This window comes from Panthera tigris, chromosome D2, assembly GCF_018350195.1.
Source record: "Panthera tigris isolate Pti1 chromosome D2, P.tigris_Pti1_mat1.1, whole genome shotgun sequence".
NCBI lineage: Eukaryota > Metazoa > Chordata > Mammalia > Carnivora > Felidae > Panthera > Panthera tigris.
This window is the reverse complement of record NC_056670.1, coordinates 86,103,486-86,122,608: the sequence shown is the minus strand read 5'-3', so window position 1 is coordinate 86,122,608 and position 19,123 is coordinate 86,103,486. Positions and strand designations below refer to the sequence as shown.

At 62.0% G+C, this 19,123-nt stretch overlaps 1 protein-coding gene across 2 annotated transcripts in view; it reads right to left on the bottom strand.

Moving 5' to 3' along the window:
- The window catches only part of INPP5A (inositol polyphosphate-5-phosphatase A), a 175,787-nt gene that overhangs the window by 43,895 nt on the left and 112,769 nt on the right, over positions 1 to 19,123 (bottom strand). For both annotated transcript variants that reach the window (XM_042960550.1, XM_042960549.1), the window contains exons 6-8: positions 15,597 to 15,700; positions 8,424 to 8,476; positions 5,931 to 6,050 (exon numbers count right to left, since the gene is read on the bottom strand). In XM_042960550.1, coding sequence (XP_042816484.1) covers positions 5,931 to 6,050; positions 8,424 to 8,476; positions 15,597 to 15,700 — 277 coding nt within the window. The remainder of the gene's footprint in view (positions 1 to 5,930; positions 6,051 to 8,423; positions 8,477 to 15,596; positions 15,701 to 19,123) is intronic.

The window sequence follows — 19,123 nt, the reverse complement described above, 5'->3', positions numbered from 1 at the left end:
CACATCAATATCATGTGCCTAATTCAGAAAGAGAATTACAAGAAGAGCCATAAAAATCAATTTTTTAGGCCTTGAAAACAGAGTCTCTTTCTGTTTTGACAGGCGATTTCATTATGTGACAAGCCACGCTGACACGTGCCGTATCACAGAGGCCCGCACGCCAAGGAAGGGGTCGCGGGCTCGGGTCTCGGTGAACGAGCGGTGCCCCCCCTCGGAGGATGGGGACAACGTCCCCTGAAGGAAGTCACGGCTCCAACACTCAGAAGCTACAATGTTCCTGGCCGGTGGCCTTGGAGCGGGCGGGCGGGTGGGCGAGCCGTGAGCAGTCCCGCGAGGCACGGACGGCACCCGACACCCCCAGAGCCTGGTGCGGTTCGGGAAGCAGACGGTGACCCGACTGCACCAGGACCGTTCCTTCCCTTTGCTCTCCTGTTTCCGCTGCCGCTGCTGGACAGACAAGACTGCCGACCCCCGGGCAGGGCATCTTAGAGCTCTGGAAGTTTCTTCTCACCTTCAACACCTGAGTGGTTTGCTGCAGACACATCTAAGCTGTTTCGAGCAAGCAAACGGATCTGTTTTCACCTTCCTAGAAGCAGGTAGACTAGTTTCCACATCACTTTTCATTCTACACCAGAGTGTGCGGGCCGGCCGGCCGCCAGGCGGACAGTCATCCGGACGTGACGTCGGCCGGCACCAGGGAGCCTGGGGAGGCTTGCGTATGATGCACACGAGGCAGAGACAGCTAAACGGACCTCACAAAGGGAAACAGGAAAAATCTGTTCGAGGGCCCATGCCGGGCAGGCTTTCACAGACACCTGGACGTCTCCCTGGTGTTAGGCAACGTCCCAAGAACTCACCTGCCCGAGGGGCCTCAGTGTCGGCCCGCTGACCGGCCAGCCGTGAGCACTCAGTGCACAAGGCAGTCCCCAGGGCCAGGGTGTCGGGGCCTGGAAACCTGAGGGTGTGCTGCCCGAGGGGCCCGAGGTGGGGAGCTCTGCGGCTCGGCACTGGGGGGACAGTGGCTGGCACGGTAGGTACCCCGCGGCCTGCCGGCTGTTGGAAGCGCGTGCCGGCGCCTCGGAGCGTCCCTGGTGGAGGGCAGCTTGCTGTCGGTGCTGGAGGGCCCCAGGCAGCACACGCACCCTCGGCCCCCGCGTGGGTTCGGCTGGAGTGGTCGCGGCACGACTCGAGGGCACCGGGCTGGGGCTCATTCTCAGCTCCCCCGCAGCAATTCTCATTTTCACACCCTTTAAATAGCATCAAGACATTAAATACGCCTTTTCTGCACCAGAACCAGAGTCCTGGAGAGCTGCTGGCGAACTCAGGACGCGACGTGGAAATGCAAACCAGCCGCGTTTCCCGGCCGGCATGAGCACACATGCTGGCCAGGCGGCCCGCTCGGAGGGCAGAGCGGCCGGGCCACAGCTCGCGACAACGTCCTGTTAGCAGAACGCCAACAAGACGAATGCCAACACGACAGTGGACGAGCAGGGGCCGTCAGGGCTCGCATGGGATGAGGCCGGAGGCCGGAGCTGCAGATGGGGACACGCGGAACACGCGGCTTACGGACGCTTACACGCGGGAGAAGGCAGATTGCACACACGTGCCCCTGCACGCATCACTGCATGACAGCAGCACAGGACGGTGCACACGGGTGTGAACGGGACACACGGACGAGGGACAGCGCCAACAGGAGTGTCGGGAAAGGAGGGTGGGAGCAGGACAGCGAACGCAGGCTCAAGGGTGCCTGCATTTCGTTTCTAAACAGAAGGACACACAGGACGAACACAGAAACACAGACGTGGCCACGCCGAGTGGAGGGCACACGCTGTCGTCGGGTCTTCCCGGCTTTTCTGGACGCTTGGGCTCGTCCTCAGGAAGACGAGAGAGGCTGTAAACAGACACCACCGCTCGTCTGAGATGTGGGGCGTAGGGAGCTCGGGGTGCCGGGACGGCCACTGGACTTCACAGTCCCCCGGGGCGCGCCCCCGCCTGAGCCGTGAACACGCCGGCGACACAGACCCGCAGACTGAGGGGCTCGGGGTTCTGGCGCCCCGCGTGCGGCCCCGGGACGCCACGCCGTGTCAGACACACCCACGTGGCGACGGCCGCCTCAGCCTCCAGGCCGTCAGACGCCTGGGTGGCGCGTTTCCGGCCCCGGAGGACAGACGCGGCCTGCTCCCCGTGGCAGGAAACAGGGTCGCGAGAAGCCGTGCGGCGCCTGGCCACGCGGAGGGCGCGTCCCGGAGGACCCACGTCTTCAGCGCCCTGCTCGCCTTTGCCTAGAGACGCAGTGGCTTTTCTTCTGCCCGCTGAGCAGCCAGGCGAGTTCTGGGAACGGCCCGAAGAGAAACGTTGGGGTTGGAGGCTCTTTGAGCGGCTGACAGCTGACTGATGGCCGCCCGGGAGGCCACAAAGGGGAGCTGTGTGGCGGGGCGCATCACATCGCCTCTCCCTGGGAAACTAATTGCTCCCAATTGTTCGCAGCAACATTATTTTTCTGGCAATCATTTCCTTTGAATACCCAAAATGAGCATGAAACAGCTCTTTTGCCTGGACATAAAAGTTAAATGTCCCAATGTTGATCAAATTAACTTCAGCGCCGTGACAATGGACTGTGTTTGTGAGAAAATAATGGGGGGACAACGGGGCGCTTTATGCCAGGATTTCACAGTTGTAATGTAAAATGTTTCTGTTGAACTAGGCCAGGCCACGTCTCAAAGGGGACACACAGAAGCGCCCTGTCACTTGTGGAAAAAAATCTCATTTCACGGCCGAGAGCTCGGGGGGACGTCAGGAAGTTTCGGTGCCGGCGGCTCTGAAGGACAGCGTCCGAGGTCTCTGCTCTGCTTTAATCCCCGAGGTGCTCCCCAGGTGCCGAACTACGTCTGGGACGCGGGCAGGCCCGTCCCCACGGTCGACCTGGAGGTGCCCGTGGGAGGAGGGGTCCCCAGGATGCACGGGGGGGGCCCCCCCGCGCCGCCCGCTCCCCACCCCTCAGACCGACACTGCGCTAACTAGCGGACAGTCTCCCCCAACCTCCTGTGAGATTAAAAGCAAAACGCTCAAGAGTCGCACAGGAAGCAGGAGGCAGTAAGGGCCGCGCAGGAAGCACAGAGGTCGTTACTTGTGACAAAAGCGCGGGGTTCCCCAGGGGCTGCACCCCATTAACCCTGAGGACCCATCTTCTGCCGCCTCCAGGAGCCCCTTCCGGGTCGGCCCGGGGGGCGCCAGCGTCCGCGAGACTGCCCCGCGCTGCACGGAGGGGCTCCACGGCGCTCACCGTCGCTACTGTGGGGGGCACACGCTTCAGACACAGGGACTTTGTCTCTCGCCTTTCTTGAGAGTAGGGTTTTACTCTGGGATCATCTTCGATTTCCAGGAAATCCGCACACACGGCACTGAATGCCTCTGAGTTGCCACCCGGCGTTCCCCCCGCCAAGCGCTCGGGGACGGGACGCCGGGCGCATGCGCCACCGCTCCCGGGTGCGACGCTACGGGGAGACCAAGCCAGGAGAAGGCAGGCTCCCCTCTCAGGAGCCTCCTGGCCGTCCCCCTGCGTCCCCGGAGCACGGCGGACAATGCTCCCGGAGGTTCCCAACGCCGTGAATGGGGCACTGTTGGTGGCATTGTCCTCCCCACCGGCAGAGCAGAATGCAGTCTGCTGGTGGCCGCCAAAAGGTTAGCCGCGCGATGAAAGGCCGGCCCGTCACTCACCGCTCCTACAGAGCCGCCCTTTGTGCCGGGCGGCCCGGCCCTGCGCCGCGGAGGCCCGGATCTGCGGCTGGCTGCGCGCCCCACAGAAGCCATTCATGGGAATGCAAAGTTGCAGAAAAGTGCCCCGGAACCCAGAGGCTGCTTTCCCGCAGGCCGCGAAGGAACAGCAGTTTGGGGCAAGGACACGTTTTAATGCCCTACCCCACCGACAACCAACCCGACTACTGTCACCGAGACCTCTGTCTCGGCCCCCAGGCTCCGCGGGAGGCCCCAGCGAGCGGGCGCAGCCGACACGGAACCATCAGGCCGGAAGACCCGCACGTGGCTGCACCTTGGACCAGGGCCTTGCTCCCAGGCCGCGGGCTCGCTGTCCCGTCCGCAGCGCCCCAGCCAAGCGGCTCCGGGCGGGGAGCCAGGCCACGGCTCCTTCAAGGTGACCCCTGCCCAGAGGGCTGCTCTTGTGTATCTGATGTACCTGCACGTCCCTGTCCTGCCTCCTAGGACCAGACGGCCTTCCGGGCCAGGTGCTGGCGGGTCAGCACCCACCTGAGTGTTTCAACCTGCTCGAGCGGTGCTGGTGTTCTCAGCAACCCAGGGCCTCAGATGGGGCACTGCTGAGGCCTGCACGTTGGGGGCTCTCCAGAGCGGGATTGGCTGAAAACAGGGGAGGGGGAGGCCCACCGTGAGTGGCCACGGGACGGGCCACCATGCGGGGGTACGGGGCCCAGACCCACTTGGTGTGCCCAGAGCTCAGGCTGGCTCAGGCCCTCTCCACCGGTCCATCAGCCCGGGTCAGTCCCTTCTCTGCGCCCAGCTCAGCCTGAGCCCGGGAGGCCATTGAGACCCCCAAGAGCAGCCAGCACAGAACCTGTTCTGGGCTGAGAGCCAGGCCCTCCGTGTGCATCAGCTATAGCAGGACAACCAGACCCCGGTGTCCTACGCTCACAGCTCCTATGTGTGTCCCTGGCAAGCGGCAGCAGGAACCAGGGTGCCCAGACAGGGCATGAACCCTGGTCTCGAGGTCCCTTAAGGTGATGGCCACCGTCCCACGCCTTCCAACTCCCTGTCCAGAGCGCATCCCTGCGGAACCCCATGAGGAATCCAGAAGGATCATGCGCGTGGGGGTGAGGCCCCATTCAGGCCAGGGCCAGGCCGGGTGCCCGTGGGAAGGGTCAAACGTCAGAGTCTAAGCCCTTGGCACATTTATGCAGACGCGGCACGGGGGCAGAGGTGGGGTGTGGCAGGGCCCCGGGGAAATCTGAGCTCGCCTGGGCAGAAACGGGGAGACCCTGTCTGGTAGCGACCGCTCCCCCAGGCCCGGGAGGGTCACTGACGTCACTCAGGACACAGAAGCTGGTCGGGGAGGACTTCCACCCGAGGCCTGGGCAGACCCTGACAGCCCCGTGCACACACTCACACTGCAATGCTGAGCCCCAGCCAAGGTCCGTCTGTAAACCCAGAGGGGCGCCAGGCTGAGACCAAACGCAACCCGTTAATCAGGGTGCGGGGAGCTGCCTTTCCCTCCCAGACGCCTTCTGGCCCTGACCCCGCGGAAGGTCACACGCGGCGGGGTCAGGGACAGGTGGTGGGCCTCACGGGGCCCGGGGTGGGAAGGTCCTGAGAAGCAGCCTTGAGGGGAGCGCCGAACAGCCGGAGTGGCGGAGGCAGGCGGAAGCCCGGGCAGGAGGGGCACACCCCGGAAGACCCCTGAGCCCCCACCCCCCCCAGGCGCGTGGCCCCCGGCCCGGGAAGCAGGACCTGGCTGCGGGGAGGCGGAGCCGGGGGAGCCGAGCCTGTGCAGCCTGGGCCGCTCCCAGGTGCCCGGAGCCCGAGCCCGGCGACACCAGGATGGTGAGAGGGCTGGGGCCACAGGAAGGCGGGCGTGCCGTCTGTGGCGGGTGGAACCCACACGGCAGCGTCTCTGAGCCTTCGGGAGGCCGTCAACGCTTCAGCGGACACCTCCGTGGGGCCACAGCTCTGGGCACGTTTTCTTCTCTCCCCCACAACACGGGAGAGAAAGTGAGGCCACCCACCTTCCGGTCCATCTCGCGGGGACCGCTCAAGCCTTGGGACAGGGAGCGGGATTCGGGTCGACGTTGGCAGGTTTTGTGTTTTGGTAAATAGGAAAGAACAGAGGAGGAAAAGCAGCTGAAAAGCAGCGGCCACGAGCCCTGGAGGAGGCGGGGAGGGAGGGCCGCACGCTCAGCACCCACCTGTCGAGCACGTAGCCCAGAGCCTTGTGCCGGATCCCCGAGTACACGGACGGGCTTGTCTCCCAAGCGACCAAATTGGAAGCGTCATGGAAAAGATGGATGTTCACCAAGTCAAAGGCACTGCAGGGACAGAAAGGAGACGTGGCGACAAAGGCTGGAGCTGCCGGGCACCTGGCGTCCCACCTATACCGTCTCGGCCCAGCTCCCGAGGGGCCTGCGGGGCCCGGGCCCCAGGGTCACATGCCCGTGCGTGTCCCCCGCGGCCGCTCCAGGCTGACCCAGACGTCCCCCCGCCTGGTCAGAGAGGACACGAGCGGCCTCGGCCTCAGTCTTAAAACGCGTCTGGTCAGCCGAGAAGGGGGCTGTTTCCTGTCAAAGAAAATCACATGGCATGATCGCAGGAACTCTCCACAGGCCAAGAAGAGTCGTGAGGAAGAAGGAGGAGGAGGAAGAGGGAGAGAGAGGAGGGAGGACAGGAAGAGAGAAGACAGGAGGAGGAGGGGGAGGGAGGAGGAGGGGAGGGGGAGGATAGGAAGAGAGAAGAGAGAAGGAGGACAGAGGAGGAGGGGGAGGGAGGAGGAGGGAAGGGGGAGGGAGGAGGGGAGGAGGGAAGACAGGAAGAGAGAAGAGAGGAGGAGGGGGAGGGAGGAGGACAGAGGAGGCGGAGGGGAGGGAGAAGGAGGGAAGGGGAGGACAGGAAGAGAGAAGAGAGAAGGAGGACAGAGGACGATGGGGAGGAGGGGGAGGAGGAGGACAGAGGAGAAGGGGAAGGGAGGACAGGAAGAAGAGAGGAGGGGAGGGAGGAGGGGGAGGGAGGACAGAAAGAGAGAAGAGAGGAGGAGGGGGAGGGAGGAGGAGAGAGGAGGCAGAGGGGGAGGAAGGAGGAGGACAGAGGAGGAGGGGGAGGGAGGAGGACAGAGGAGGCAGAGAGGGAGGAAGGAGGAGGACAGAGGTGGAGGGGGAGGGAGGAGGACAGAGGAGGCAGAGAGGGAGGGAGAAGGAGGGGAGGGGGGAGGACAGTAAGAGAGAAGACAGAAGGAGGACAGAGGACGATGGGGAGGACGGGGAGGAGGAGGCAGAGGGGGGAGGAGGAGGACAGGAGGAGGGGGAGGGAGGACAGGAAGAGAGAAGGGAGGAGGGGAAGGTAGGAGGAGAGAGGAGGCAGAGGGGTAGGAAGGAGGAGGACAGAGGAGGAGGGAAGGGGGAGGGAGGAGGAGGGAATGGGTAGGGAGGACAGGAAGAGAGAAGAGAGGAGGAGGGGAGGGAGGAGGATAGAGGAGGAGGGGGAGGGAGGAGGACAGAGGGAGGAAAAGGTGGAGGAGGCAGGAGCAGGCAGCCCGATCCCAGGCCTGGGCCCCACCAAGGACCGCTGGGGGCGGGGGCGATGCTCCTGGAGCCCATCAGTTGCTCCCTGTGGGTCAGTGACACCGGAAGAGGGGCACTAGGTGGGTCCTTTCACCCCTGAGAAGCCCCCCAGCTCACAGCCCCAAGAAGCCCGCAGGGGGACCCCCGCGGCCCCGCTGTGGGTCTCTGCTCTGGGGGAGGCGGGGAGGCAGGAACTCAGCCGTCAGCCTTCCTGCCCCACGGAGAGCCCCTGGCGTCGCTGCAGACAGGTGGCCTCACCGGGGGTCAGTGTGGTGGCACAAGCACGCTACAGCTGTCACAGTGCCAGGGGCCCTGTGGGGGCCCAAGACCCCATGAGATGCGTGTGCTGAGCTAACGACCCCACCACGGCCCGGCCCTCTCTGTGCCGAGGTGGCCGGAGGTGGCCGGCCAGGCGTGAGCGAGGGCACTACGTGCTCCCTGGATTCCAGCGGTGAGTCTGAGGCTCGGCCGGGGGCTCCTCCTGCCCCTGCTCCAGGGAGAGCCAGCCCTGAGGGGCTCTGGGGAGGCTCCCGGCCAACAGCAGGGGCGGCTGAGGGCCGGCCCGGGATGGGGCACCCCGTCTGGACGCACCCTCAGCCAGCAGAAGGCCTTTCCACGGCCACCGGCGGGACACATGCCCCTCTAAGGCCCTAAGACCGGGTGCAGACTGCAGGCACCCTCAGCCCCGCGGTGGCCCCGTGAGTGCACGTTAGGAAAGCAGGTAAGGGGTTTCTGCAGAAGGGGTGCGGCCACGCCGGATGGAGAGCCAGCCCAAAGGAGGCAGGGCCCAAGGGTCGGGTTGGGGGCGGGCTGCCTGCCCTGCGCTCCAGGCCAACTGCAGCGGACCGTGGCCGCACTGGGACCACCACAGGAGCGGCTGGTTGCCTGGGCAACGCTCACGCCCACGGGAGGAGGTGGTGGGGCCTCTGGTGGGCCGGTGCGGGGACACGGGACACGGGGACCAGCGACTACACTCCCTGTCACACGGCGTCACCGAAGACAAAGCCACAGGGCGGTGGGCACTCGGGGCTTTCCAGTCGGGGCAACTCTTGATGGGACGTTCGCCCCCCACTAAGCGTGCACAACCAGGGAGAATGTTCCAGAATTCAGAAGCGGAGGTAAACCTACCAGTCCGCGACACACCATCTCGTCCGCACGAAGCCTTTCCTTGACCACTTGCACTGAAAACAAACAGGATGCACAAGTCAGCCGGCGCGAAAGACGGGGGAGGGGCGCGTAACTCAGCGGCCGGGGTCGGGGGGCACCCCCCGTGCTTTTCCCACCCTCTTTCCGCCAGGGGACTTCTGCTCGGAACCGCAGCGTGCGCCCGGTGCAGGCAGAGCACCTCACCCTCGGCCACTGGGGACGTGGCCAGCCCGCGGCCGGGCCGCCCTGGCCTGGGGCAGAGGACGGCTCCCACGTGCCCTCCAGAAGTCCCGGCCCGGAGGGAAGGAAGCCGGCCGCCACAAAGGCCCTGCCCGGAGCGCCTACCAGCGGCTCCAGGGTCGGTGCCCCCAACCGTGGGAGCAGCGCAGGCCCCTGGCGTCAGACCAAAGAAACCCAGTATTTGTTTCTGCTACGTTTTCCCTAAAAGCAGCCTGTGTTCTAGAAGGTGGGAGAAGGGTCCGTGTTTCCCACACTCCTCTCTGGCTGGTTCGTGCGGGGATGGGATGGGGCAGGCGAGAGGCCGGCCGTGCCGACCTCTCCCTCGTCCGCCGAGCTCACACCGGGCAGGGAGGGGAGGGGTTGTGCTGTGTCACGCTGGCCCACACGGGAGCCACGGCCAGCTGGGCTGCTGCACCGGGCAAAGGCTAAGTACAAAGCCAGGTGTTTTGTGTGGTCTGGACAGGGTGGCTTGCGGCCCAGGCAGTGGGACCGGGGCTCTGCTCACAGGCCGCGCGAGCCCCCAGGAGGCACCGGGGAGACCCCCTGAGCCTCCACTTTACAAATACTTCAGCAAGTTGCACGGAAACGTCCCGTCTCCCCGAGCCCCGGGGGTGGGTCCCTGTGCCATCCCGTCAGGAACCGCTCTGAGGACAGAGGAGGAGGACGGCCGTGGTGACGTGGCCTCGGGGGGCCTGGGCTTTTGGTGCTGGGGGTAACCATGCGGGACCCACGGTTGAATGCTGATGGAAAGTGTTCCAAGTGAGAGAAAGGTCCAGAATGACAGGGGCTCTAGCCCATTCAGTGGTTACTCTTTATCTAGTGCAAGTAATTTAGTGGCTACGAACCCCTCCCTGACCCCACATCCCCCTCAGCCACTGACCCACCCGTGTCCTCTCCTGATGACCAGCTTCCCAGGCGTCCAGCTTGGTGCCCACGGCAACGCCCTGCCGGGGGAGGGGCTGTCTTCAAGGTCACTGTCACCTCTGGGTGCAAACCTCTGGAGGCCTCTCCCTCACCGCCCCGACGCTCCAGGGGCTCCCACGGCCAAGCATCCACACCTCACAGGACACGTCCACGCCGCCCGCCCGCCCGTACCACCCTCGCAGGCCGCCTCCTCTCTGTGCTGCCGCCCCGACGCCGCCCGCGGGCCCGTGAGGCTGCCATCCGTCCATCCTGCTCTCCCTCTGCCCGTGTTCTGTCTGAGAACTTCGGTCTTCAGTTCCAGAAAGTTCCCTCTTGCAATAATCGCCCTACTGTTCCCCTCTGATCTTCTCGTGGAGGAGCACCAGAGCCTCCCCACGGGCCCCTCGTGTCTTTTAACTGACCTTTCCTTTCAAAACAACGAAACCCAAACACCCAGCCAAGCGGAAACGACCACGGTCTCCACCAGCAGGGTCCGGACGCACCCGATGCACAGCCTTCCGCCACTTGTGCTGTTTCTGTCTGCTCTTCCCCAGACTCCCTCCGTTTTCGGTCTTTGTTTGGGGCTGTTTTAGTTTCACAAACCTTGCGTCTGCGCCTTGATTAGCGTCCTGAGGGCCTACACGTACTCATCCTAAGTCTTTCTCGACTTGTTCCGCAGGACGCGCCTGCTTGGAGGCGCGTTGGCGTCTCGGCTCCCTGGGTGGGAGCCCCGCTCCTCTGTCCCGCAGCAACCCGCCACCCAGCCGCCAGCCCCCGGCTCCCCGCCACGGCCCCGCACCACGAAGGAGGGGGTCCTCGCCCCCCGGGCGCCGACCTCCCATGACCCGAAGCAAGTCACTGCGGGGTGGGTCACTTCGTTTTGCTCCTTGATCTCAGAAACCAAGTCTTCAGGACTCCGATGGCTCCTCCCCGCCTGCCGCCTCCGGGCCAGCAGCCGTCCTGCCCTGCCCTGCGATTTCCCCCTGCTCACGCACAATCCACTGACGCTCCACAGGTGCCAGCGTGCACACTCCTCGAGGCTGCGGTCTCCGCTGGACCCATGGCACCCGGGGTGGGTGGGGAGGAGCGAACGGGGAGGCGCCCACCCTGCTTCCAGAAAGTTCCTTCCAGAAGCCAGGATGGACACAGGACAGGAGACACCCCCCCGTGCTGGGCGGTGCTGCTAAGGCCCGAATACCATGGGTTCTTGCCTAGAATTTAACATAACCAGCACTGATTTTATTTCCATTAAAAATGGAAGGCATTTGTGAATTTAATTAACCAAAAATTAATTACTGTTCCCAATTTTCAATTACACGTTAACTGAAGTGTCTCCGTGCACGTACACCTGTATGCATATCTTCAATACACGTACCATGGGTGTATCTCTTTTTAGACACTTAAAATTTCTACAATAATGAAGCACTGTTCGAAACTATTAATAGAACGAATACACATAGCAGAGAACAATGTGTTACTTTTTCATAGAATGTAGATTTGTAATAACTGTAATTTCCAGAGGATTCTAACAAAATTTCAGATTTTTAACTGCATCGCAAACAAATCTCAAAAACTTTAACAGCATGGCGTTATTACACCCACATAATTTTTTTTTGAATTTTTTTCATTTTAGAGAGAACGAGAGAGAGGCAGTGTGTGCGCATTCACCTAAGAGGCGGAAGGGCGGGGTGGGGGGTGAATCCCAGGCAGGCTCCACACTCAGCGTGGACCCGTCATGGGGCTCGATCCCACAACCCTGGGATCATGACCGAAGCAGAAATCAAGAGTGAGACCTCAACTGACTGAGCCACTCAGGCACCCCAACACCCAAATATTTTGACGCAACATTTGCAGAAAATACATTCCTTTTGAAGTAAGTTCCTCATTACAATTACAAATGTGTTTAGGTGGCATTTCCAAGTAATTTCGCAAGACGACAAGATGGGGTTACAGCCCGCGACCTCCTGGACTGCCAGAGCCTGTGCTCCGCGGGTGATCACGTGTCCTTGGGTGTGACGTCAGGGGTCCTTCCGGAAACTGCCTTCCTCACCCACAGAGTGCCCCACAGCCCTCCACCGGGGGGCCAAGGAGGCGGTCATGGCGAATGCTGCCACATCCACGGTGCAGACCCAGGGCCGAACACTGCCACCTGCCCGAGACCACCGGCTCCTCAGGGAAAGGACCGGAACTGGCATCTCCCTAAGCCCTGGACCCAAGTCCCCTTGCTGTGAGCATCCCTTCCCTGTTGTGGCTGGGCCCCGGGTCACGCCGGGCAGGGCAGGGCCAGGAACACACCCCAATCAGCAGAAGGTGCAAGTGTCCGCCTGGTGAGGCTTCACTGCATAACCCCCTACGGGAAACACACGCGTGTGCTCACACACGCACGAGCCTACAGCTGTCCCGCACCCGGGAGGGACGGAGATGGGAACCCGTTGCCTCCGTCACAGGCTGGGGGTTCCCTCGAATGTCAACTGATCTGTTTCGCTCCATCTACGTTCTGAGGCTTTCTGGTCACCAGGCACTTCTGAAGCCTCCCCAGAGGACGCCGGGCGACCGTGCGTGGGCAGCAGCGGCCGGGCGCCCGCCCGGCTAGCAGAGGCTGTCGCCGCGGAATGAAACCACGTCACGCCGGGCGGGGTGGGGGGCTGCCGCATCGCTCACCTTGCAATATTAAGTCCCTGCTCAGACCCCCTGTTAATAGGATTCCTTTAGCCAGCAGATGGATGGTGACGGCAGGATGGTTCATCCACTAAAGGACGGCATAAATCACCACGGAGAAAAGGGAGGCTGTGGGGAGGTTATCGGCACACAGCCTTGCCCGTGAAAGGCCCGCTTTGGAGCATTAGTGAAATTAATCCATCTTTCATAAGAGCTTGGAGCAGTCCCTGTGATCTATGGTAACAACCAATTTCTCACTACGGGCAAGAGGAAAAAAATGCCTCGGCCCTGATCGACTACACAAATCTGCTTTTTAAAAATGGTCTCACATTATCTGGAGTGCTGCTCCCTGAGGCAGCATTTGAAATTCATGCCGAGCCAAAAGCACCCATAAATCAGCAGAGAAAGTTTTGTTAGTTTTACATGCAGTGGGCTGTAATTATTTGGAATTGCATTATGCCTCCATCACGGTAATTACATTTAGATTATCCTTAAGTGACGGTAATAAAAGAAGAGAAATCAGGCCTAGACTAATTCCCTCCCCTAAAATGTGTTCAGATAAAGCTGCAGGATTGGCTGGAAGGCACAGGAGCAGGGCCGCGAACGCGGCTGCCCAGCGGGGACGGACCGCACGAGGACAGACGCAGACTTCCGCACACCCAAAAAACGCCACGCTATCGACGGAACGTTAGAAGCCCGTACGCGTTTTCTAAACGTTTTTCCTTCTGTTAATCAAGCCACGTGCACTTCTGCCACCTCCACGCTGTCAGACCACATGGACCAGACACTTAGTTTCTAGCGCAGCAGCAGCACGTGGGACAGGACAAGGATGGCGACCGCAGGGAGCCCAGGGACACCGCCGTCTCCAGTTGAGAGACCGGGGTCTGCCTGAGGACGCCCCATTTCTCCTTCCAGAAATCCTTCCCCTCTGCCCGTGGATGGGACAGCGGTCACCTGGGGGCTGGGGCCTGGACCCCCACTGCTCCCCCAGGAGAGACGCAGCTGCTGGCTATCTGCCCCCACGAAGCCACACCAGCACCTCAGAGGGGGCCGCGCACTGGCCACAGGCCCCGGGGCCGTCGGCGGTGTCTGCCCTCCGAGGGGTGTGCAGCAGGCGGGACATCGCCACTGGAGTAAAGCCCCAGACTTCATGCTGACCCACCTGCATGGCCGGGGCCCGCGGAGGGAAGGGCTGGGATCGGGGCCAGGCCGCAGGGCCCCCACACGGGCTGGGGTCTGGGGGGCTGGCCTTCACAGAGCTGGGCCGGAAGAGAGCCTGAGGGCGGGGAGCAGGTAGCCCCTCAGAAGGAGGCCCACCATCCTGCGGGGACAGAGGCTCAGGACCAAGGGCTCAGCAGGGGCCTGCCTCCTCCGTAGGGCGTCGTGCACGGGGCACTGCCGTGCCCTCCCCTCCTGGCACCCAGAGGGATGCCGAGACCACCACGTGGGCCTCTTCTCTGGGAACATCACAGCGCACAGCCGACAGACTCCAGGGGCTCCAGGGATGAGACGAGGGCAGGGGTGCCACCAGAGGGCCCCGCGGCAGGAGGGAGAGGGACCTGGGAGGTGTGTGCTGCACGCAGGGTGTCTGGCTCACATGGGGCGATCGGTCGACACCAAGCCCCCAACAGCGTGGGGCACAGCCGGGTCCCCCCTCCCCCCCCGGCCCACCCACACGCACATAGTGGCGCCGCTCAGCACGTCCCCGCGGAGGCTGGGGCACCGCGGGCCACTCGCTCCTCAGCAAGCGCCGGTTCACAGCCTTCGGGCAGGTGGATGCTGCAGACACCCCCCCCTCCGCTGGCCCCCCAGAGTCCTGCCCCCCCCCGTCCACGCCCTGTGGGGGAACCCTCCCTCTGGGCCACAAGCTCAGCAGGCGCGGGTGAGCGTCCCAGCTGGGCTAAGGACGGAGACGAGCGACCCCGGGTCTCCGGCACAGTCCCCTGGCTGATGGAAATAGTGGGAGAGGCAGCCTGAGGAGACGGCGGCCAGGACACCTGCTCCCAAACCACCCCGGCACCTGTCAGGGCTTGCTGTCCTCCTGCCGTCGGCCCCGCCACCAGCTCTCTCAGCCCGTGTCCCCCGGGGCCCACGGTCACTCTCGGGGACCCTGCTCGGCTCTGAAGCCGACTCTGCGGCCCTTGGCATCTCCGAGGGGACAGCAGCCCTTGGCCGACGTTCAGAGAGGGTCGTCCGGGTCCCCTCAGCTGCTTCCAGAGCCTTCGGGCCACGCTCCAACCTCAAGAGGGGCAGGGGACGGCGGGGGCTGGGCAGCCAGGACAGGGGCCGGCCCCCCGACACCACGTCCTTGGCTCAGGGACAAGGAATGAGGAAGCCTGCCCAGAATGACAAGCACACCCATCCTTCACCCTGCACTCGGGTCACAGACAAGTTAATACCGTCGTGGCCTTGCTGAAAATCAGCTCCAGTGCAGGTGGGCGTCTCCGTGGATGGTGGCCAGCCCTCAGGCAGAGGGGCCCCGGCGGGGCCATCCTTCTTGCACCGAGCTGGCCTCCCGTGTGGCGAGAACACCGCCCCCACGCCCCGCCCCCCGCGCTCCACGTCCGTTGAGGTTTAACGACCACCGCAGGGCGCCGGGAGCGAGCCTGGGTCAGCGTGTGAGTCACGCAGGATCAGCAGACTCCGGAAGGCTGGCTGGCCGTCCCATTTGCTAAAACCAGCAGAACCCAAGCCTACCTGGGCCGCAGCGACTGCGCACGAATAACACAGCCACACAGAAACGTGCTAAACCCAGTGGAGACAGAGGCGCGTCCCGGCTCACCGCGAGCAGTGCGCGAGCCACGCTCTGGGCTGCAGGCACCCCCAGGGCACGGGGCGGGGGCTCCCTCAGCTCTAGTTCTCCGCGGTGCCTCTCGCTCGCTGCTCCCCCGAGGCCTGAGCTGGGAAATGGCCAGAGGGCCAGCACTCGGGCGCCGGGACACGGCCTGCGTGTCTGGCCACCGGCACCCCGCACCGCCGCTGGCCACGCCAACGTGCTCGCATCTCGCGCCTGCCGGGAGGCCCCTGGCCTCTCCAGCCCCACGTGAGCTGATTATTATTTTCCTACATCTCGTAGTCAAGGTGCTCGTGCCTGGAAACGACGGTCAGAACACGTGGCGATTCGTGCAAGGACAGACACGGTGGTTCTCTCAGCCCCCACCTAAGACACCGGGACGGACCCACGTGGGTGCCAGCCCCTCCCAGAGAGACGGTGCACCGCAGCCCTCAGCAGCCAGACTGGGATCCCTGCCCCGAAATATGACGGCTTCAGGCCCTAGACGCGCTCGTGTGTTCCCGCGAGGTGTGCGCTCTGAGAGGGAACCGTGCGAGGGGGGCGGGCGGGCCGTGACGCACCTCGGGGAAGTAGTCCTGCGGGAACTTCTCCTTCTCCAGCATCGGCGTGCTCTCCAGTGTGTCCGAGTAGATCTCTTTGCCAGTGACTTTTTTATACTTCTTAGCTGGAAAAGAGCACAAGAATGACCTCATCACTACACCCCACCCGAGCAGTGCAGCTCTGTGGGGAGCGAGGGAGGCCCCCGGGAGGGGACCCGTGGTCTGGGGACGCCAGTGGCTCGTAAATTGCCATCCACGACCCGGAACCCGACACTCCACTTCATTATCCCCTAAGAGCTTCCAGCCTGCAGATTTACAAGGGCTAATTGGCATCCTCCGTAAAAACCGTGAATATATTTAAGACGGCTGCAGAATTGCCGTTCACTCATACCTTAATACGAATTTATTTAATAACATCGATTTCCTCCTCACATCCAGCCAACATCACTCATGTCCGGGGAAGAGCAGTTTTTATGTGAGACAGAGCAGATACGGCACGGGGCGCTCTGCACCCGCTGCCTGCGGCTCCCCAGACCCCGTGCCTGGGCTGACGCCCCTGCCCTTTCACGTCGAGGCCCAGGACCCTTTCCTTCCACAGACGCACGGCCCACACCCGCCCCGGAGTCTCACGAGCGGCCCGGGGGCGCGGAGGCCGCTGGCTTCCCCACAAGACCGCGGGCAGGGACCTCGGGCAGCACGCGGGCCCCGACGGCTGCCGCCCGGCCGGACGCCTGGCTCCGGGGTGAAGTTCCTGACAAATCACGAGGTGTGCTCTCAGTGTCTGGGGGGCTCAGGCTCCCTGCCCCACGGCGCTCACCGCTGCAGCAAGTGGAGCACTAAGTGCCCCACGGACCCCCTGACAGGGGGGACAGCAGCAGGGAGACAGGTGAGCACGGGGGGCGGGCGGCGGGAAGGAGACAGGTGAGCACGGGGGGCGGGCGGCGGGAAGGAGACAGGTGTGCAGTGTCGTGGGACAAAGCTCTGGCCACTGTGGGTTTGGAGGAGCGTGAACCCCAGGTCAAAGCAAAGCACTGGAGGGTAAAGACTCATCTAAAGACCCACCAGAGGGACACAGGACGAGATGTTTGGGGACTCGGGGAACTCAGGACACAGCAGTGTGTGGAGCCATCCCCAGGTGCACACAGCTGCTCACTGTACCCACTGTCCCTCTGTTCCTGTTCCCAAACACGGGCACGACCTGCTGAGGTGACTAGTGGGGGAGGGTAAGCCGGTCCCCCGATCTCCCCTCATCACCTCACCCCTGGGCTCTGCGTTAGCCGGTGGGCACCTCGCGGTCAAGCCTGAGTCATGACAACAGGCGGCCAGGGGCAAGAGCTCCTGAGCACAGGTGGTGCACGCCCCCAGGACAGACTCCCCCAGGACAGACGCCCGGCAGTGTGTGATGATGGGGCAGCACTGGGTCTGCGGTGTTTTAGGTCAGCGACGAAGAGGAGAAGCCGTGGCAGGAAGGCAATTTGGCTTCAGATGAAAACCCTCGTTGCCGTTGAGGAAAAAGGAAGAGCTCGGGAGAGGTGGAGAGAAAGGAGTTCGTTCTTTGTTAAAAAATAGACTTCAGCGTTTAGAGCAGTTTTAGAACTATAAACACCCGAACAAGAAGCACCACCTCGCCCACCGCCGCCCGTCCCGCTGCCGACACGCGGCACTGGTTCAGCAGGGGCACCCGGCCTGGCACCGGGGCTCACAGTCCGTGCCGGGCGTGCCCGGGGTTTTGACAAAGGCACGGTGCCACACGCCCAGCACTGCGGTATCACACCTACCCTCCCACGGTCCGGAAGTGCCGGGCGCTGGCCCGGCCCCCTGCCCCCCCCCCCCCCAGCCCCTGCAACACTGGCTGCTTATACCCTCCTTCTGCCTTTCCAGAAACATCGTCTTGCTGGAGCCTTTCCCCACAGGCTTCTTCACTCAGAAAAACACACATTTAAGGCTCTTCTCTGTATTTTTGTGGCTCCATTTTATTGCTGTGTAACATTCCACCGTTTGAAATATTCCACAGTCCACTTATCCATTCACCCAGAAAGGACATATTCTGGTTCCTTCTGGTTTGGGGTAATTATGAATAAAGATGTTATAAATACTTCTGCGTAGGTTTTGTACGGACATAAAATTCCAACTCCTTCGGGTACCATGCCGAGTGGGATCGCTGGACTCCACGGTAAGCCTGTGTTTAGTTCATAAGAAACCACCGAGCTGTCCTCCACAGTGGCTGCACCGTGTCGCACCCCCAGTGGCCAGGGGTGAGGGTCCTGCTGCTCTACGCCTCCCCGGCACGCCGGGCGGTCGGTGCTCTGGACTCTGGCCGTGCGAACAGGTGCACGGTGCTGTCTCCTCACACACGATGCGGGGCGTGTGCTCCTATTTTCATCTGTCGTCTGTACATCTTCTTGAGTGAGAGGTATGTTGACATGTCTGGCTCATCTTTTCATTGGACTTGTCTCTAATTGTTGAGTTTTAAGAGTTCGGAGCATACCGTGGACTACCAGCTGTGTCTTTTGCAAACAGCTTCCCCCGTCTGTGGCTTCTCTTTCCACTCCCTCAACAGCTCTTTCACAGAGCAGAAATTTCTAATTTTAACAAAGTCCAACTTACCGATTTTCTTCAAGGGTTGTGGAGCTGTATTTCAGAGTCATCACCAAGCCCAAAGTCACCTGCGGTTTCCGTGTCATCTTCTGGGCATTTTATACTTTCATCCTTTAACTTAGTTCCGTGACCCGCTTTCGGTTCACTTTCGGGGAGGTGTAAGGTCTGGGAGTGGATTCGCTATTTTGCACGTGGACGCCCAGCGGTTCCAACACCATCTCTGCTCCGCCGTGTTACCTTCGCTCCTTTGTCAGATGTCAGTCACCTATATTTACGTGGGTCTTTTTCTCTGATCCACCGACCCATCCGTCTACCGTCCCGCCAACCCCTCGCCATCTTGATTACCGTAGCTTTCCGTGAGTCTTCAGGTCGGGTAGCATCAGTCCTGCGACCTTGTTTTCCTCCTTCAATATGGGGTTGGCTCTTCTGGGTTTTTTGTCTCTTCCCTATAAATGTGAGACTCAATTTGTTGAGGCCTACAAGGTAACCTGCTGGAGTTTTGATGAAGATTGCACTGAATCCAGGGATCAAGCTGGGAAGAGCCAATATATTGACAATACTGAATCTTCCTGTCGGTGACCGTGGGCTACTGCTCCCCTTATTTGGATCCTTTTTGGTTTCTTTCAACAGAGTTTTGTACTTTTCCTCATATTAATCTTTTTTTTAACGTTTACTTATTTTTGAGAGGGAGACAGCGTGCACGCGTGGGGGAGAGGCAGAGAGAGAGGAGGACAGAGGATCCCCGTGGGCTCTGAGCTCTCAGCCCAGAGCCCGACGCGGGGCTCGAACTCATGAACCGTGAGATCGTGACCTGAACTGAGGTCGGACGCCCAACCGACTGAGCCACCCAGGTGCCCCTTCCTCGTATGAATCTTATACATATTTTGCTAGATTTATTCCTAAGTATTTCTTGTGCGTGTGTGCGCTAATGTAAGTGGTATTTTGTTTTT